General features: G+C 44.1%; 1 protein-coding gene across 1 annotated transcript in view; it reads right to left on the reverse strand.

Annotated features, from left to right (window-relative positions):
• Positions 1–3,072: 3,072 nt before the first annotated feature.
• Positions 3,073–21,887, reverse strand: part of Nek11 (NIMA related kinase 11) — a 216,577-nt gene continuing 197,762 nt past the window's right edge. The window contains 1 exon segment of the mRNA XM_057767840.1: positions 3,073–3,384. Within this exon segment, the coding sequence (XP_057623823.1) occupies positions 3,129–3,384 (256 nt within the window). The 3' untranslated portion in view covers positions 3,073–3,128.

Consider the following 21,887-nt stretch of genomic DNA (forward strand, 5'->3'; position numbering starts at 1 on the left):
TCTTCGTTTCTCTCTTACTCTTCCAGGAGCCTGGTCCTCCTTGCTTCTGACACCCTAGTTAAATGTCTCATCTTCAGGAAGATTGCAACATCTTCACTCAGGAGCTATAGTATAATGTGTCACTCCCCTTTATGCTAAGCCCAGGGCAATGGCTGGACTCTTAGAAGACCTAGGACATTTGTTCCAGCCCCAGCCTTGAAGCCTTTAAATTATTAACTTTCATTCCGCTCCTTGGTGAGCTTTATCTCTGCATCACCCAAAATAGCTGGAGGCATTTCTTCTGTATACCTAGAAGGCAGAATGTGTGTGTATCTGTGTGTGTCTATGTGTGTGTCTGTGTGTGAGGGGGAGGGAAGAAAAGACAGGGGAAACCGGGGGAGGGAGAGAGAGCAGCAAGGCACAAAGTCCCTTCAGCTCCCATTTCTGTGACTTTTATTCCTGTCGTCTTCCTTGATTAGTTATTATCATCAGTTATCCACACTGAAGTAGCCCCAAATTAAGACTGTATTGCTAAAGGAGAAAGAGGTGTCCTACACTACACTCTTTTTCAAGTCAGGTCAAATCTTGCTGCTCACTCCCACACCAGTGAGCAAAAGGGAAGGTAAACCCCAGTGATCGTCTTTAAGAGGCTGTGCTCCCAAACCCTGCTATTCTGGCTCTCCTTTCTTCTAAGGCTGATGCGGCATTCACCATAAGCCCCTGGGGAGTGGGATATTTTCTGCACCTGTTTTCTTGGAAACATGTTCTAAAATACAAGACATTGTTCTCGGGGCACACTGCAACTCCTCTCAGACCCAGCAACTCACATAAGCATTATCCTGTTCTAATATTATAATGATCGTCATCAAGGAGACTGGATACATTCATTAACTTGGCTTCTTTTGCAGCCCCTCCTCTTCAGACCACTTTGCTATCTAGTCGGTCATCAAAGGGCTGGGGGACTCTTCCTGAGGTGAAGACACAAACTGTCCTCTCCTCTGAGTAAAATTTATCAACAACAACAGGAGGACGTGAAGTTGGTAGAGTGATGTGGTGGGGTGCACGGGGCGGGGGAGCAGAGGAAGGGAGTGGAGGACGGATGTTGTTTTAGTTAGGGCAAAATCAAAATCAACTTGTGGAGGGAGGAATGGGTTTGTTTCAGCTTTCTATTCCACAGCATAGTCTGTCACTCGGGGATGTCAGGGTAGGAATTCAAACAGCGCAAGAACTTGGTGGTAGGGGCTGATGAGGAGGCCATGGGGGAGTGCTGCTTACTGGTTTGCTCTTCCTGGCTTGCGCAGTTTGTTTTATTATACATTCCAGGACCACCTGCCCAAGGGTGGCATTGGACCTTCTCATAATAATCACCAGGGAAGAAAATGCACCATAGACTTGCCTACAGGCCAGTCCCATGGAGGCAGCTTTTGATTAAGATTCTCTCTTCCCAGATGACCCTACTTTGTGTCAAGTTGACATAAAAATACATCGTATTTTTCCTGTATATTTCATGTATAAATGCATGAAATTTAAAACATAAATAAAAATATTATTTAAAAATGAATAAAATAATTGATGCCTGAGGAGATAGCTTGTGTGACTTAAGTATAATATTAGCATGCACACGCGCACATGCACACACACACACACATCTTGGGGCTAGAGGGAGATCTCAGTGGTTAAGAGCACCTGCTGCTTTTACAGAGGACCCAGGTTCAGTTCTCAGCATCCACATGGAGGCTCACAACCATCTATAACTCTAGTTCCAGGCTCCAAGAATCTCTTCTGGTCCTGGCTTAATGTCAACTTGACACAAGCTAGAGTCATCAGAGAAGGAAGCCTCAGTTGAGAAAACGAATCCATGAGGTCAGGCTGTAGGCAAGCCTGCAGAGTATCTTCTTAATTAGAGTTGATGGGGAAGGCGCCCAGCCCATTGTGGGTGATGCCATCCCTGGGCTGTGGTCCTGAGGTCTATAAGAAAGCAGGCTCCTCCATGAGATGAGCAAATCAGTAAGCAGCACTCCTCCATGGCCTCTGCATCAGCTCCTGCCTCCACATTCCTGCCCTGTTTGCATTCCTGTCCTGGCTTCCCTCAATGATGGACTACCACGTAGAAGTGTAAGTCAAATGAGCCCTTTCCTCCCCAACCTGTTCTTGGTCATGGTGCTCCATCACAGCAATAGTAATCTTAACTAAGACACACATGGCACACATACATACATGGAGACTCAAATATATATAATTTTTAAAACACCAGCTCATACCTCATCCACGTGTAAATTTTTAAATGTTTTTAGTAGCAACAAAGAGCAAACAAAACAAAGCAAACATCACCTTTACAAAATGTGTTACATTTGGCAATCTATTGTTACAAGAAAAAGATAAGAGCTGGAGAGATGGCTCAGCAGTTAAGAGCACCGGCTGCTCTTCCATAGGTCCTGAGTTCAATTCCCTACAACCTCATTGTGGCTCTCAACCATCTACATTGGGATCTGATGCCCTCTTCTGGCATGCAGGCATACATGCAGACAGAGCACTCACACATAAAAAATGCAGGTAAATAGAAAAAGATAAAATAGGTGATTTGTCTTATAATGATGAGATCTGTATTTATCATGAATAAAAGGCTTTATTGCTCCATGAGTGGGTTTTGGGAATAAATCACAGAAGGGAATCACTTTGGGGATTTTTCGATCCAAGCCCATTATTTACATACTACATGCATGTTAGTCATAGAAAGGAAAAAAAAAAGTGTTGATCAAAATACATCATTGTAGATGAGCAGGCCAATGTCCAAGCCAGTGTCCTGTGTCCATCACAAGCACGTTGGCCATACTTCCTGGAGATCATGGTGGAGGTACACTGAGCATGTCCTGGATGGACACAGGACAGCATCTGTGTTGTCAGAGAGTTTCCACCCCACTAGAAACCCTGAGTGAAGACTGCAGGCATGAAGGAAAGCCTTGCAGGACCCCAGACGTCATCTATGACCTTGACCTGGAACTCCAAGCACCAGCAGTCAGCTGAGTGCATAGACATAGACATCTCCACAGACATCCGAACTTCTGACCAGGAGCCGAAGGTAAAGATGGCGGCTCCAGTTGTGCACTGGTTTCCCATGATGTAATCCAGAGTGTAAACCCCATGGATTTTCACAGAAATGTATGTGCTTCTTTGGTGGCAGCTTCACAGTGGCAGCTCTGGAGAGTGGGCTCTTTTCCTTCTGTGGTCAGCAGCTGCTCCTCAAAGTAGAGGAGCTGGTCGACTTCAAAGCAGTCGCTGGCTCGAGGAACCACCATCTCCAGGTGCTCCCGGATCTCTGCTTCACAGGCCTTCTGATGCCTTGCTCTCCTGAGGTAACTGTAGACCTCCTCAAACACTTCCGTTCCTAGCTTCTGCATGGCTGATCTGCCAAGAGAGGTAGAAAAGATTACACAGCCCTCATAGAAATTGTCTGCAAGAAAATAGACTTTCAAATCTGGTTATAGAAACGATGCTGTAATCCTGGCATTCAGGAGGGGGGAGAGCAGAGGCTAAAACACAGCATCTCACCCTCAGCATCCAACAGTGGGCAACAAGCAATGCTTGAGTGTGCATTGATTGTGTTCCAAGTACTCTTTCGGAGACCTTGAATGCAGCAGAAAACACGTGAGGTATACTCTTGCCTTCATCCATGTGTTTATACACACAGTGGATCCGTTGGTGTTTCATCATGGTAATAACCCACCCAAGGCTACTTATGACAAAAATGGAGATCATATAGCACATATGCTGGAGATTTAAAGTTCAAACTGCATAGCACAGCTGCTCTGTGTTGATGCTTCTCCTTGGTTTGAACAATAATGGTAAAAGTATACGATTATACCAGGCATCTATGTGACCATGCGGTTTTGACACTATTTAAAATATATCTTTTATCTTATCTAGATATATTGGGTTTTTTTGGGGGGGGAAGAATTCACAAAGAGGCCAGTAAGTGGTAAAAACATGAAATTTTATATTATAATGAAATCTAAGTTAAAAAAAAAAAAAGAACGTGTCACACAGGCTATTCTTCAGTCACAGTATAGGAGCCCTCCACATGCATGTCGGCATACGCACAGTGTAAGAAGCCCTCCACACGCATATCGGCAAAAGACTCATACACAACTTTTTAAACGCTCTGAAAGTGGTTTGTGTACTGTAAGGCATCCCTGCACACCAGATGTAGAGTCACAGACAAAGAACATTACACATTCTTTTTTTTTTTTTTGGTTTTTTGAGACAGGGTTTCTCTGTGGTTTTGGAGCCTGTCCTGGAACTAGCTCTTGTAGACCACGCTGGTCTCGAACTCACAGAGATCCGCCTGCCTCTGCCTCCCGAGTGCTGGGATTAAAGGCGTGCGCCACCACCGCCCGGCAACATTACACATTCTTAGCACAGCCATCTTGACTCATCTGGGGATGACAAGCATCAGGAATCATTAGGAATGAATAAGGTGTCCTCTGTTGGTCCTAGCATCACACGCAGCTGTCTGTGAACAAGGCTGGGGTAAAGACAGAAGAGCTCTGCACAAACAGGCATGCAGTTCAGTAGCATGAAGCTCCCCCATGGGACATTTGACCTTAGGGTCTTTTCCCCCAATATTGCATCCTTTCTGTTCTGTCAAGTCAACTCTTGAATGCAGTTGCTGGCGTGGTGCCCTGTTGAAGCTAATATTCCTTATTTGTGACTGCAATTCTGTCCATTACGCTAACCGCTGTCAAAGTAGACAGATTAGAACAACTACTGCTGGAGACAACCCGAAAACAAATCTGAAAAAAATAAAAAAGGACTAAAGGAAAACACCAGGAAGATCATAACCAAATGAAATCTGAAGTGGTCATATTAATACAAGCCAGATTTTGAGTTTTAAAAAATAGTTGCTGGATTGCTTAGCAGTTGCTTAACAATCATGAAGACCAGAGTTTGGATTTCAGTATCCAAATAACAACAATGTGGCTGCCCCAGCCCCAGGTTAGAGACCACTGTAACTTGGTGGTTTCCAGTCTGGCCAAGAAAATGTGAGTCCCAAGTTTAGGGAGAGATCGTGCTTCCAGGGAATAGTTGAGAGACCACAGAGAAGGGCATCTGGCCTCCATGAACACACAGGTGTGAACATTTGTACATATATGTGCACACACCATCACACATAAATAAAAAAGTCCTTTAAAAAACCCATTATTAGGGATAAGGACTTACTACACAATGATAACACTTTAAACCTCAAGGAAAAATAAAAATCCTCAAAAGGTATGCCACTGCTAACTAGAAATATATGAAGCATTATAAACCATACTGGATATGTCTTCTTAACACCGGATTTAAATATAGCTTGCTGTATCATTGGTGAGTGGCAAATTTAAAGCTTTAGTAATAGGACTGGAGGGATGGTTCAGTAGTTAAGAGCATGGTTGCTCTTCCAGAGGATGTAGATTTGATTCCTGGTACCCACAAGGCATCTCATAACCATCTGTAATTCTATTTCTAGAGGATCTGACTCCCTCTTCTGGCCTCCATAAGCACTGCATTCACACAGTGCACAGACAGACACACAGCAAAATGCTCACATGCAAAATAAAAATTGAAAACAAAATACTAGCAATAGCACAGAAGATCTGAAGAGCACACTTACTGAACACAAACACACCCAGAGGCCAGCCCTCACTGGCACGAGGGAACACAAATTCTTCTCTGATTCGTCTCAACCCTATTTATACCTGAAGCCAATTAACATCATTTTCTAAATTATAGGTCAAAGAAAATAAACCATTCAGACCATAAACCCATGTGCGGCCAGGAGGAAATGGGCAGACAGGGTCTTCCACACTGCGACACTGTGGTGATGTAGGCTTAGACTCGGAGAACATGTTGCTATTTCTACAATGATGCATTGGGAGACTCAAGATTCATAAAATAGAAACTTCTATTTAAGGGGATGTTCTTACTGTTGTTTGTGATTTGGGAAAGGAACGCAGCATCCCTTAGGCTCTTCATGTGAACATGGCTGTCATTTTTAAGGAGGAGAAGTGGGGTGTGTCTGGCAGAGAAGTGGGGTGTGTCTGGCGGAGTGCCGTTAGTCACAGCTCGCGAATGGAAAGAACTTCCATCTTAATTTCCTATCCATTTTTATGTAAACTTCCTTTCTTAAAAAGGGGGGAGTCAAAAGTCTTTAAAGTTGCTTTAAGGACTCTTCAATCCATATAAGCCACATTCTTTTACTTAGTGCCCATTAACTGAGTCTCTAAATTTCTAAGGCCCTATAGGACAGCTGAACGGGAAGGTGGTTATGGGTAAAGTCATTCCACCCTGAAATGTGTTTTTATGATACATGCTGGCTTCTCTTTCTCCACATGATCCCAGGGGTTTCTATTTCTTGTGGGTCCTAGGAGGAGGAGGTCAACCCAAAGTTCGGGTACAGTCCAATTACTGTTATACTCCATTATTAATAATGAAACTTAATTTTCTCACAGTTCTAAAGGTTAGAGAGTCTAAGATGAAGGTATGGGCAGGTTTCGTGGCTGTGGAGGGCTGCTTCTCTGATGTTAAGATGGTGTCACGCTCCTGGATCTTCAAGAGGGGAGGACTTCTGTCCTCACATGGTGGAGACACAAGGTCAAAACGAGCAATTCCCTCTGCAGCTCTTCCTAGGAGCATTAGCTCATTTAGGACCGTAGGGCTTCCATGACTTGGTCACCCCCTAAGTGGTTCCTAATTCCTAAATGATAATTCATTTTCTTCTTCGTTCCCTATGTCCCTCCCTCCTCCTAACACTGCCATGTGTGTATCAAGTATCAGTGTGAATTTGGGAGGGGGTGCTGCCAGACTACAGTGCAGTAAGGGGATGGCTGAGAAGAGGAGCCCCGAGTCCTACTGGCTTCACACACTCCTTACTCCAGGGAAGGGAGGTGGCTCAAGGCTCCTCCCACAGTGCACTGTACTGGGCTGATGCACCTATAGTAGGAAGGCTGCATGTTTGTTCCCGGCCACCCAGACTCCCAAAATAACCACACAGAAACTGTATTAATTAAATCACTGCTTGGCCCAATAGCTTTAGCTTCTTATTGACTAACTCTTACATCTTAATTTAACCCATATCTATTAATCTGTATATCGCCACATGACAGTGGCTTACCGGCAAAGATTCTGCATGTCTGACTCTGGTGGCAGCTCCATAGCATCTCTCTCCACCTCTTCTTCCCAGCATTCTGTTTAGTTTTCCCTGCCTAACTCTGTTCCCCTACAGCTCTGCTATAGGCCCAAAGCAGTTCCTTTATTAACCAATGAAAGCAGCACATAGACAGAAGGACCTCCTGCACCAAACGTGTGCAGATTTCTTGTGGCATATTGACTTTCCAGTAAATACCCAGGAGTGCTAGATATGAACCACAGGGTGGATTTTCTTGGCTTTAGGCTTTCAAAGAAGCTCAATATTGATTCTCACAGGGCCTGCAGCTGGCTCACATGTGCACTAGCAGTGTGAAAATGTGCCTCTCCCCTACATTCCCACCAGCATTTGTTGTCTTTGTTGTTTTTGATGATGTCATCCCGATTGGAGTGAGGTGGACTCTCAGTGTAGTTCCAATTCGCATTGCCCTGATGACTAGCCATGTTTTTCCCACATATTTATTGGCCACTGATGTTTCTTCTTTTCATGATTATCTGCTCAGTTCCCTTCCCCATGTGTTGACTGAATGACTTGATATGGGGTGGGGTACAGTGAGTTCTTTAGTGTTTATAGATGTTAGTCCCCTGTCAAATGTTTATAGTAGACAGAGATTCTCTACTGTTCTTCAGGCCGTCTCTCAACTCTGTAGATTGTTTCCTTTGCTATACAGAAGCCTTTTAATTTTGATGCAATTCCATTTGCCAATTACTGTGATTATTTCCTGAGCCACGAGAGCCCTTTTCTGAGAGTCTTTTCCTGTGTCTGTATCTTGAAGAGCCTCCTCTGTGTCTTCCTTTAGCACTTTCAGACTTCTTAAAAATGTCTTTGACCCACTTTTAAATTGATTTTTCTACTGGGTGAAAGATGGGGATATAGCTTCATTCTTCTGCATGTGAATATCCATGTCATCCACACCGTGTCTGTTGCTGTGTCTCTGTCATCCACACCATGTCTGTTACTGTGTCTCTGTCATCTACACCATGTCTGTTACTGTGTCTCTGTCCATACCGTGTCTGTTACTGTGTCTCTGTTGTCCACACCGTGTCTGTTACTGTGTCTCTGTCATCCACACCATGTCTGTTATGGTGTCTCTGTCCATACCGTGTCTGTTACTATGACTCTGTCATCCACACCATGTCTGTTACTGTGGCTCTGTGGTTAAGTTTAGGACAAATGTTTTGCTACCTCCAGCATTGTTCTTTCTCCTTAGACTGATTAGTTACTCTGGTTACAACTATGCATTTCCTTATAAATTTTAGGGTTTATTTGTTTTTTCGAATTCAGTTAGTAATGCCATTGGAGTTACAGTGAGGCTTTTGTTTCATCTTTAGATCACTTATGATAATATTGCATTTTTCCACTATGTTAAAGTTGCCAGTCCATGGAGGTTGTCCTGTCTTCTAGTGTCTCCTTCAGTTTTTGTTTCCTTGGGTGTTTAATGTCTTCATCTAAAGGCCAGTGAGATGGCTCAGTGGGTAAAGGCCATTGTCATCAAGCCTGATGATCTCGGTTTGATCCCCAGGACACCCATGGTAGAAGGAGAGAACCAGTTCTTGACAATTGTCCTTTGACCTTCAGATATGGCACCATGGTGCATGTGCACCCCCCAACATACACATACACGCACACAAGCATATGCAAACACACCAAAATGTGACTTTGTAACAAATAAAGAGGCCTTGCACCGCCTTGGCTAGGTGTAGTCCTAAGTTTTTGTTTATATGAGGCTGCTGTGAATGGGATTTTTCTCTAATGTCTTTCTCATTAAATTTGTTATTGGGTTATTGATTTTATGTCCTGCTACTTTGCTGTAAACTGTTACATCTCAAAATTTTCTGGTAAAGAATTTAGGTTCTTCCAAAGATAGGATTATATTATCTACAAATAGGGATAATTTCACATCTTCTTTTTTTTATTTATTATCCTTTATTTCCTTGTGTTGTCCTATTATATAAGCTAAGGCTTAAGGGCTGTATTGTACAAGGATAGAGAGACTAGGCCCCCTTGTCTCATTCCATATTTTAGAGGAAATGCCTCCACAAACCCCCTCTGGAGCCTTTTTTACAGCAAACCAGCTGTAATATAGCTTTATTGTGCTGTGATATGTCCCTTACATTCCTAGTTTCTTCAGGGCTTTTGTTATAAAGTCCTTCTTGGTTGAATTATAATTGGGCTCCCTTTCATCAACTAAACCCCTTTTGTTTTCAAAAACCAATGTCACCCAGCTTTCCAGAAATAAAAATAAGAACCAGAATATAAAACAGATTTCCTATTAAAAGAGAATAAGGATAATTAAGTTTGCAAAGCAAAGATATATAGATATAGATATATAGATATACATATATAGATATACATATACATACATACATACTAGGGTAAATAAATGACAACATACTAGCTTTGGAAGACTTGTGGATTTGTTTAATTTGGAGATTTTTGTTCTCTCTCTCTCTGTGTGTGTGTGTGTGTGTGTGTGTGTGTTACTGTCTATATTGGTGCCCTCACCTGTGTAGGCATGTGTGAAGGACAGAACTTGATGTTGGAATGTCTTCTTCAATTATTCTCCTATCTTATTTTCTGACACAGTTTTCATTAGCATCCACTTTCTCCTCACTCCTTAGTGCTAGTTGTTACAGATGTAGCCACCACACTTGGCTTTAACAAGGATGCTGGGATTCCAACTCAATTCCTCATACTTGTCCAGCAATAACTTTAACCACAGAGTCATTTTCCCAGCTTCTCCCCAATGCACAGAGTATTGCTATGTTATCCAGGTTGACCTCAAAATCACAAAGCTCCTGATTTAACCCGCTGAAGGCTGAGATTCTTTGTGTACACCACCATGCCCTGCTAAGGATAAGCCCTTGTGACTGGAAACTGTAGGGTGTCCTTGGACATGCCTGACTTCAAGCTGCCTTACATTTGCTAAGATTTGTCAAGGATCCCCTCCTTGACCAAACTTTAAAAGGTTCCACTAACTCAGCCCAGTTTGTCAAAACCTCTCCACCCTTGATGCTAACCAAGTTTTTAGGCAATTTTCCAATCCAATGTCCTCATGTCATTTCTGCTGCTGTGATAAAAGACCTTGACTAAAAGCAATTTAGGGGAGACAAGGTTTATTTGAGCTCAAATCCAGTTACTGTTCATAATGGCAGGAAAGTCAAAGCAAAACTTGAAGCAACTAGTCACATCAGTCAAGGGTAGAGAGGAAGAAACAAATGCACGCATGCTTAGCACTCTGGGAGCTTCCCTACTCTCATACAGTCCAGGGTCCAAAACCAGGAGAAGATGTGGCCCACTTAGGGGCTGGCTCTTTCCACATAAGGCAATTAAAACAGCTCCCTGTCAGTTGCGGGGTTGGTGAAGATCTTCTCCCAGTCAGTGGGTTGCCTTTTTGTCTTAGTGACAGTGTCCTTTGCTTTACAGAAGCTTCTCAGTTTCAGGAGGTCCCATTTATTCAATGTTGCCCTTAATGTCTGTGCTGCTAGGGTTATACATAGGAAGTGGTCTCCTGTGCCCATGTGTTGTAGGGTACTTCCCACTATCTCTTCTATCAGGTTCAGTGTGTTTGAACTGATATTGAGGTCTTTAATCCATTTGGACTTGAGTTTTGTGCATGGTGATAGATATGGATCTATTTTCATTCTTCTATAGATTGACATCCAGTTGTGCCAGCACCATTTGTTGAAGATGCTCTCTTTCTTCCATTGTATACTTTTAGCTCCTTTATTGAAAATCAGGTGTTCATAAGTTTGTAGGTTAAAGTCCGGGTCTTCTATTCGATTCCATTGGTCGACTTCTCTGTTTTTATGCCAATACCAAGCTGTTTTCAATACTGTAGCTCTGTAATAGAGTTTGAAGTCAGGGATGGTAATGCCTCCAGACGATCCTTCATTGTATAAGATTGTTTTGGCTATCCTGGGTTTTTTGTTTTTCCATATAAAGTTGATTATTGTCTTCTCCAGGTCTGTGAAGAATTTTGATGGGATTTTGATTAGATTGCTTTTGGTAGAATTGCCATTTTTACCATGTTGATCCTCCCAATCCAAGAGCAAGGGAGATCCTTCCATTTTCTGGTGTCCTCACTGGCTTTGTGGGAGCCTAGGCAGTTTGGATGCTCACCTTACTAGACCTGGAAAGAGGTGGGAGGTCCTCGGACTTCCCACAGGGCAGGGAACCCTGACTGCTCTTCGGGCTGATGAGGGAGGGGGACTTGGTTGGGGGAGGGGGAGGGAAATGATAGGCAGTGGCGGGGAGGAGGCAGAAATCTTTAATAAATAAATAAATAAAAATAAAAATAAAATAAAATAAATAAAATAAAATAAAACAGCTCCCTGACAGGCCAACCTGACCTAGACAGTTCCTCGCTGAGTCTCTTCCAGGCGATTCTAGAGCCTGTCAAGTTGGCAGTTAAAGCTACCCGGCACATCTCCCTGGGTACACTGGCAGCAAATCCCAGCTGCCCCTGCTTCTCTCAGTCGCGCTATTTGCACAGCAGCCGTCCCTGCCCCTTTGGTTTGGTGCATTTATTCCTCGGCAGACAGACTTCTCACCGTGCCTCACGTCACAAAGCACCTGGAACTGGAATGACTGCATGTGGGCTAACCTGGACTAGCCCCAGGGTGCGCCAGGCTCAGAACAGTCGTGGGCGACTATCTGTCCTATCCTAGATGTTTTGATTTGCATCTAAGTCACACGCACTCCCTTGCGTTGTGGAATTCACCGGCTAGAGGTGTTCACAAAGATGATGAACTGTTCAAAGCTGGAGAGATGGCTCAGTGTATATGCACTGGCTGCTCTTCCAGAAGACCTGGGCTCAATTCCCAAGATCCACGTGGTGGCTCACAACTGGCTAGAACTGCATTATTCCCAAGGATCTAATGCTCTGTTTTGACTACCCTAGGCACCTTGTTGCATAGACATTCATGCAATAAAACAAACATAGACAAAAATGAGGGAAAAAAGTTTTTGGCTTTTTTTGTTTTTGTTGTTATTGTTTGCTTGTTTTTAAAAGAAAACCTGCTGAACTTTAAAGCCAGTTCTATGCAATACCATGAAGAAAATATCAGGACCGTCTGCTCTCAGCACGAGGAAGAAAGCTGTGGTTTCCATCCTTGACTCTCTCAAACACATCCACACGACATCTTGCAGCAAACCTCTCCTTTGATCAGGTAAGTTCATTCACAATACTTGCTAGAAATAGGGCAAGGGAGATGGGAGACATGGGCAGGAAGAAGGGGTTTGTGGAGGGAGGGGAGTAATCTGCATTAGGGAATCACTACTTCCATTTCAAGTGGATCTCATTGAAGGACTGAGATGGACTCACAAGAGGATAGCTGGAGCCGATACCTGTCTCTACAAAAGGAGGTGACAGGGGCTGAGCTGTGCTGTAGAACCCACCACGGGGAGAGGACCAAGCAGGAGAATTGCTAGTTTTGTGTTTCCTATTCTTTTCTACATCCAAAGGAGAGAACCTTCACGAAGGTGGGGTTTCCTATGTGAATCTGAGCCATAGGATTTGTGGCTACTGTGGTGTGTTGGTACATCACCCAGTGTTGACCTCTGGCCTCCAAATGTGCTCCCTAGCCTGTGCATGAATACCCAGACATACCCATAGACACCTGGATGAATGTGCACACATGTACCAATTCACCCTGTGAATGAACCATGGCAGAGAATGCTGATGCTTTCCTTGAGTGGCCAGCTTCCTAGGCTCAAAGTCTGGTGTCCACTGCCAGTTTCCTCTGCCTAAGCACTCAGCCCACATTTGTATAACTGTCGGATTCAGGCTGATGCAATGCCCCTACCCTTCCTCTGGTGCGAACAGAGCTTTACCTACTAGTAATTTCAGGAAATGATGAGTAGCGAATGATAGGTCTGCCTAGGACCATGTAGTCACTAAATAGTGTGTACATGTACTGAAATGGCACAACGTGCTCCGCCACTGTTCACCATTACTAGTACCAGACAAAGAGAAAATGATAAGGAGGGAAAAGCATTATTTGGTCCATAACACATTGGGATCAGTCAGGCTCCATGCCAGGATCTGAAGAGCACTTGGTGGGGTCCTGGGTCTGCTAGCCACATGGCTCCTACGTCTGCATGCCGAATGGAGCAGAACGTCCTCTGCTGATGACTAAGCAGTAACCCTTTCCCACTGCAGATCTGGAAACACTGCCTTCTAATTCCGTTTCCCCGATGATCTGACTGAAGGTGTCAAACAAGCACAAGCCGGTGCTAATGACGTTTTTCTTCTTTTATTTGTATCTGGGGCAAGTATTGCAGAAATCATTTAGTGTGAAACAAAGATTTGGTTCGATATGTCATATAGATAGTCTTGCAAAGAATTAAATCATGGGTTTTATATTGAACCATTAGAATTTTTTTACAGGTTCAAAATAATAAAATATTGGCAGCTGCATATTGTGGTAGGACTTTCTGAAATATATATTTCATAAATATATGTGTATGCATAATATATATGGGAGTGGAGATTGGAAAGGCAGCTTAGTAAAGTGTTTGCTTTGCAATCAGGAGAACATGAGCTCTACCCCAGAATAAAATAAAATAAAGCCAGTCATGGTGGAGCAAGCTTATAATTCCAAAGGGGGGAAGATATGGGAGGATCTCTAGACTCACTGGTCAGCTGGCATAGACAGTGATAATCTTCAGGCTAGGAGAAACCCTGTCCCAATAGCAAGGTGGAAGAGGGCATCCTGAGGTTGACTCCTGCATGCACTAGTACACACGTGTGTACACGCGCATGTGCCCCCCCCACACACACACACTCACACACTGGGAAAGAAAAAGAAAAACACAGAGTACAGACTGATATCTGTGGCAGCTGCGGATTTGCATTTCCAGGTCAGAGGCAATGCTTGCAGCATCCTGGTCTCCATCTTCTGCCTATGCAGCGCAGGAGGCGGAGGTGTTGGGACATCAGGCCTGGTTACAGATTCAGGATGCATGCATGTGTCCCTGGAAGGAAGCTTATTTTTGGAGCTGTGAAAGGAATGCATAAATGGTGCCAGACCGCGACAATACACTAGGGGACATGTCTGAGCTTCTTTTCCTGTCGCCGTGTTAAAAAATTCTGACAAAAGCGACTTAAGGGGTAAATGTTCATCCAAGCTACAGTGTGCATCATAGCGGGGAAGTCAAAGCTGTTAATGTTGCACCAGACTCAGGCCGCACAGAAAGAGATGAACGCATTCTGCTGGGCTCCCTTTCTCTATGTACACGTTCAGGATCCTGCCTAAGGAACAACACTGCCAATAGTGGAGGAATCTTCTTGCCTCAATTAATATGAGAAAGATAACCCCCCAGGGGATTCTAAAGAATACCAAACTGATAGCTAACACTAACTTCCACAGTGAATCTCATTTCTTTGTGCCCATCAGGTACAGTTCATACTTGAACTCTAACAGGATAAGAAGAGCAGCTCCTTTCCCTGCAGGTCTGCCCCGAGGAGTTAAAACTACCCTTGGAAGGCGGGAAAGGACTGCCCGATGAAAAGTATATTATCTGGCCCGTCTGGTTCACTACCACAATTATGCCCTCAGTGTGCTGAGTTCCCATGGCATTCTATATGCCTGTCAATCACATCACACGGCAGTTTGCTTCTAAACGTCTGTTTCTCCGACGACAGGCTGAGCTGACACAGTGAGCAGAGGGGTAGGAATCATGTCTTCCTGCCACGGGGCATTCAGAGCCTTTAAAGACGCTGCACACTAGGACCAGAAGGCACTAATAACTGTTTGATTTCCAACTTAAAAGTTTGTTCAATAAATTATAAGTTGAAAAATAACTAAGACTACTAGCAAAATTTGAAGCATCACATAAATCTTTGTGGGTTATGGAAACCAATTTGGCAGAATACATCAAGGGTCACACCCTATGAATCAGTAATTATAATAAAAGGTCACCTTTTCTAAACCAGTAATTATAAGACATTTATCAAAGGAAAAATCCTGAACCTGAAAATAATGTTAGGTTAAAAAAAGTTTATGTCAACATTATATATGAGTGGGAAAAGCTGGAAACAACCCAGAAGGATATTACAGTGTAGAGAAATTAATTATATATTTGAAACAATAACTTTGGAAAATACTCAAGAAAAGTGAGCAAGAAACTAATATTCTGCTTTTTAAAATAAAAAATGTTTGCATTACATCTTAAGAATGTTCTAAGTTGGCCGGGCGGTGGTGGCGCACGCCTTTAATCCCAGAACTCGGGAGGCAGAGGCAGGCGGATCTCTGGGAGTTCGAGGCCAGCCTGGTCTACAAGAGCTAGTTCCGGGACAGGCACCAAAGCTACAGAGAAACCCTGTTTGTTCTAAGTTATACAAAGTACACCAAAAAAATCTTCATAATGGCTCTTGACCATCCTGCTGGCTGTGTTATAAACTACGACAGCTTTGACTATAACACAGGTGGGGGGCACATCACAGCCGCTCTTCTGAAGTTCCCTCTGCTCAGGCAATGGAGATGTCCAGAGAGCTCACCACACCACCACACACAGGTCTCTCCTCCCCCCTTCTAGTCAGGATCATGTCTCTTTGCAGAGATACATATTGCTTTTTCAAAATATTTGTATCATTAGCATATTTAGAGCTTCTTGCTCTTGAAACAGTCCTAATGGTCTGTCTGTAAGGGTGTGTGCCTGTAGTATCAGTATGCAAGAGGCAGAGGCAGGGCACTCATTTTAGCCCAGAAAAGAGTTCAAGGCCAGACTGTGAATAGTAAGACAAGGCCTCAAATATAAATACCAGCAAACAAACCCCAAATCAACCCTGTGAGCAGGATCTTCTGAATACAGCGTGGCCATTGCATCCACGGCCTCACGGCTCTTCAGTTCCCTGCGCACACTGGGTCTGGAAACATTTCGTCACAGACAGGGCAGCGTGGAGGCCACCACTCTCTGAGGACTGGTAGCCGCTAATAGGTGCTGGGGACAGGGCGCCATCTTCCTCAGCGGTGTAGCTGCTGACAAATTGCTGTGCTCTGCCCAAAAAGAACCCCCTACCCACACCGTGCAGGAAACTCTAATTAAACTTGACTGGTGATACCTGATAAGAAAACAAGAAAGTAGGAAAGAGAGCTCTTGGAAAGAAGTCGGATTTCAGAGATGAGAATGAGGGTGGTGATGACCTAAATACACTGTATACCGAGGCAAAACTGTCAAAGAGCAAAAATAAACTTGAAAAGATGAAGGAAAGGGAGGCTGGGTCTCCGAGACAGGTAAGTGAGGCTCCTCACTGCTTTATTCTGTCTCCACCTCCACCTCTTCTCCCTCCCCTTCCCTTTCTCTTCGTTTCTTTTATTCCTCTCTTCTTCCTTATTATTTCATCCCATGAGAGGAGGAATCTACAGATCGTCAGAGTGAAGGCAATTGCCGAGGGTGCATGGCCTTCACCAGGACACAGATGAGAGGTGAAGGCGCAGGAGGTGAGCATCACTGTTCAGGGCCAAGAATGCTTCTTGCAAATGTGATTTAAAAAAAGACTAAACACAGACTAGTGCATCTTCAGGACTTTCTCAGACAGCGAGGCCGGTAAAGGCGCCTTCTGACTGCACCTAGGGAAGGTGGTTTTGCATTGAGAAATGGGTCCAATGTGAAGAGGCTGATGTGATTTTCTGAAGCCATGGAGAACGGGTGGGCCTGACTTTCCGTGCGATAGAGACAAATGAAGGATCCATGCGAATACATTCTAATATGCTTGTATTCGCTTAAAATTTTACTCTAATTATGGATCACTTGAAAATATGGTGATTGGCAATTAGGTCGTTTTTACTGTGTGATTCGGGCTTTCATCTGAAGCACATTTTATTCCAGTAGGAAAGCAGAAGGGTCTAACATTTCCCTCTCTTTTCAGGGAACTGGGCTGTCTGAACGGCCTGTTTGTAACAGTCACAGAGGGGCTGTCTTCCTGACTAGGTGACAAAGGAGACAGTCTTTTGAGAACTGCTTCTGCATATAGGTACCCACTTCTTAAAGCTGTCAGCGTCCTCATACCTGTGTGTTGAGAACTAAACACGTTATGAGAGTGGCAGGATATGGCACAGCCCCCTTGTCTGTCATCGTGTGAGGGAATAAAGAATGGCAGGATGTGTGTATGGGTGTGTACAGATGTATGGAATATTACACAGCCTTAGTAGAGCTGACTCTTCCATTACAGTGACACAGATATCTAGAAGAATTACGCTAGATGAAATCATCTAGGCACACATAAATCCTGTATGATCTCATTTACATAATCACACTGAATATATAGAAGTAGAGTGGCTGGGGTGGTGGAAAAGGCAAAGAAAGACAGTTGAGTTATAGTTATAACAAAGAGCAAGTCTTCTCTCCTATAGGGTCACGACCCAGCCTAAGGAATGTACCACCTATACTGGACTAGGTTATTCAACCATCAAGAAACTCCCAGAGCCAAGCCCACAGGCCAGTCTTATCTAGTTAATTCTTCAGCTGAGGCTCTCTTCCTGGGTAATGCTAGGGTGTGTCAAGTTGACAGTTAAAACGAACCCACACAACTCTAAAGCCTTCCTAGGACTTGTCTGCCTCCTCTGTCTCTGACCCTTGGTTTTCCTGCTTTAATTACTCTGGTGGGCATGTTAGATGAATTATTCTTGCCTCACTCTAGATTAGGAGGGCTCAACTTGAGTCTTTGCTGCTTGTTAAAGGTTTGGTCATATTCTATGGTAATAAGAGAGTTGTCCAAATGCTCATTCAGTACAAAGTAAGTGTATTCTAAACAAAAAATACCAATTAGGATCAGATACTTAGAAGGCTTTTTGGATCCCTGAAAACTTTTTGAATTTTCCTGAAGAGACTATAAAACAAACATTCATCCATCCTAGATAGGATACCAATGACAGACCAAAGAAATTGTTCCATGGAAATCTAGATTGGTGAGCCAATGAGTCTATCAGGATTATTTACAGGTAAGGGGTTACTTACAGTATGTGTGATCAAAGGCACAGTTGCATACCCCAAAGCCTCCAAAAACTGCATCCCTGAGCCTCCTCTGCATCCCTGGAGCTCCTCTGCATCCCTGGACCTCCTCTGCATCCCTGGACCTCCTCTGCATCCCTGAACCTCCTCTGCATCCCTGGAGATCCTCTGCATTCTTTGACCTCCTCTGCATCCCTAGAGCTCCTCTGCATCCCTGGACCTCTCTGCATCCCTGGACCTCCTCTGCATCCCTGGAGCTCCATATACAGATTGCAGGCAGTTCTGCCCAAGCTTTGGCTTCCTTAGTCTTGAGTCTCCATCCTCCCCTAGGAGGGAATGTTTTCAATTCCAAGGAAACAGTCACACCTGAGACCCACTTAACATGTAATTACCAGGATTTATACTTGGGAGACCTGGCTTCTAAGTGAGCTCTGTACATGGTGGGAGTTGAAATGTCACACCATCGCCTGTAAAATGGTCTCATCACCACACCACTTGTACCCATTGTCCCCAGGGTCAGTGAGCTAAGAAGATACTGCGGCATCTCCAAAGCCAGAGAACTATTTCTATACACCCACAGTCTATTTTAGTCAGATACTAGGATTTAAAACAGTTGGACCAGTAAGCAGCATACTAGGCAGTGACTCTGACCCACAGGAGGAAGGCAGAGAGAGTAGTAATAAATGTCACAGACAGTGACCGCTTTTCCCACGTTCCAGACACTGTATGCTCACGTCACACATGGGGCTTAATTATACAACCCCAGGAAACAGGCCCCACAGTCCATATTTTATAGACGCCCAGACAAAAATCTCAATGAGGCCAATGAAAGCTTGTTCAAGATCACAGAGTTGTTAGTGGTTTAAAAACATGCATTAGAGTCTGAACTCAGTCTGCATGACTTCAGGAGCCAGGCTCCTGGCATCTTGGCAGTTACACACCAACAAATCTCACCCTTTCCTGCTTGAGCTTTGGGTATTTTCTCTTCAGCAATTAAAACTTATTAAAACCAAAACCATGACTTCCTGGCTCACTGTATCCCAGTCACCTTCTGAGATATACCTTCTAATACCTAGTGTAACCAGTTCTAATATTTCTCTTAAGTACATTCAACAAACCAGTTCCTCCAAAAAGTTCAGGAGACAGGGGTGTGGCTCGGTAGTAGGTCAAATACTTAGCAATGTCCTTAGCTTAATTCCCAGCACTGCCAGAAAGCAAACAATCAGTTCTAATATCTGCAGCTTTCGGGGGCTTCCACCAAACGATCCATCAGTTCCCTGAAACATGAGCCAGTAGCTTACACTTCCACTGAATCTCCAGATTCTCCAGGATGGTTTTCTCAAGACCATGCTTATTCCCATACACCCAGCCTTGCAAGAGCTATATTCTTCAGTCATAACCTGTTCAGTGCAGGTCGGGAGTCTCATGTTAGAGCGGCCAACGTCAGCTACCTCACCAAGTCTGCCATATTTCTGCTCGTCCACAGGCATCCACACTCCCCATGCAACCTTCCAATCAATATTCAGTCAACACATGGGAAACAACGACATATTTCTTTTCATTGATTCATTTTGCCGTTTGACAATTTCATACATTTATAGGATGTATTCTGATTACTGTTCTATCCTCACCCTCTCATATCCCCCATCTCTCTCAGCCTCCCCCGCTTCCCCTGCAAGCCACTCCTCCCAGTTCCTTTCCCAACTTCGTTACTTTTGCTTTGGTTTTGTGAGTAATCCGGCTTGATCAAGGCTATCTGACATGTATTAGCTTGCGTCACTGATACAATTCAGCATCCACAACAAGCCAATAGGGAAAGGGAACATGGTTCCTATCTCTTTCTGTTTCATTCATTTTACATCATCATTCCCATCTTATGGGGCAGAAAAAAGGGAAGTTCAAAAAGTATGAATGATCTTTCCAAAGCAAAGCTGCTAAGTCACAAATGTGATTTACATGTCTCAGCTTCTAAATGCGCCTCACCCCCACCCCACCAGACAGACAGAGTTCTGCATGTATGTAACTAAGAAATGAAAGATTCTAGGGTCCTACAGAAGAGTTTACAGTGAACAGGGCAGCCGTTATCCCTCGCTCCCCACAACCCAGGAAGGAGTCTGTGATGCTGGTGCAGGAAGCCAGCAAAATGCTGGCCAAGTACAGTGCTCCATCCTGGATGTGGGCAACAGCTACGTTCAAACACGGAACCTCTTCCTTTTTGAGCGGAGTTTGGGTGCTGCGAACTATGGAGAGACCAACAGGGTGCTGCTACACAGCTTCTGTCTTTCCGTGCACTTGTTATTTCGTATGGATATAGGCTGTAATTCTCCCTGCAGCTGTGCAGAGGCAGCCCCAAGCACCCTCACTGCAGCTGGCGCTCGGAAAGTGTGAATCCCAGCACCTCTGGCACCACCTTCACTTTGCGATACGTGCTATGTATAAAGTAAGAGGAAAAGGGGGGGGGAGCGAAACCGAGATTCAAGAGACTGTTAAAAATAAGACTGCCAGAAGATAATAGCTCCACTGTCCATCACAGAGGTTGTCTACAGCTCCCTGCCTAGCTGAGAACTGGCCAAGCCTTTACTCAGGATCTCTTTAGGATAACCAAAGGACTGTTCTATTTCCACAGATAACCGAACAACCTTTTGGAAACCCACGAGTGCAATAAAGAAGTTAGCCTGCTTATATCTGACCCCCATATTCCACACATCCGCCCATTTGCTCACAAACGGGCTAATCACTAAGCATTCAGTGGGCTGAAGGGTCAGTGGAAAACCAGCGGAGACATCTGCCTAAACTATCCCTTCTCTTTCCCTTTGAAAAAAGATGCAACAAGGAAAGCATGTCATATACGCCTCTAGAAACAGGTCACATTCCTGGATGAAAGGGGAATTCATTCCTCACGCCACCTGGCAACACTCAGCCCCTAATGACATCCTCAGCAAACAATCTTCCATGTAGGCAGATGAGGCAGTAGCTGACCCAGACCCCACCGCACTGAGGAGATACTGACAGTGGCTAAATGCAGGGTTAATGAAGGCTATGGAGTACCAGCCTCAATTCCCTCTCAGGGTTCTGAAAGAAAGCTATGGCAAGTGTGGGGTTTGGGAATCTGAGGGCAGAAAAGGAATCTCTCCCTCCGGACTTTTTCATGCCTCTATCCTAATTCTCCTGTCCTTCTAACTTCTCCTAGTGTCTTCTTCTATTCTAAAATCTCTTCTCCTTCAGGAGCCTTAAAGCAATAAAGAAATTACAAGAGTTACCTTCTCATTGGTCAACATCACATTCCTAGGGTAAGTGATTAGGGAGCTGAAACATTGACATGGCAACATAAGATCCCAAGGCCATAGGAGGAAGCCCATGACCAGATGTGGGGGAGTACAGTACCCACTGACAACTCTGAGATGTAGGTCTATTGTTAGTAGACTGGTAAGCAAAGAATTGGCACGCTTTCCTTAGTAACCTTGGTTGGACATCTGCAACTCTGCCCTTGTACAGAGCTGTACCATGTCAAACTTATGAGCTGTTTACAAACTACAGGGCAGGCAAAGAGCAGCCTCGCGGTGATACAGTATCTCTGGCACCTTGTCCAGTTTCTTCGGCCACTAGAATTTATTTGCCTAAGTTTATATTCACAAATTATTTTTAATGATGTAGTGTAAAGTTGACTAATCACAAATCCTGGACATGCTTTGGGCAGCTTAGTTAAATCCTTCCATGCTTCGTTACTTTAAGACTTCCCTGGTCACTGCAGGGAAGAATCTATTGCTGA

This window comes from Chionomys nivalis, chromosome 4 (assembly GCF_950005125.1).
Source record: "Chionomys nivalis chromosome 4, mChiNiv1.1, whole genome shotgun sequence".
Lineage (NCBI taxonomy): Eukaryota > Metazoa > Chordata > Mammalia > Rodentia > Cricetidae > Chionomys > Chionomys nivalis.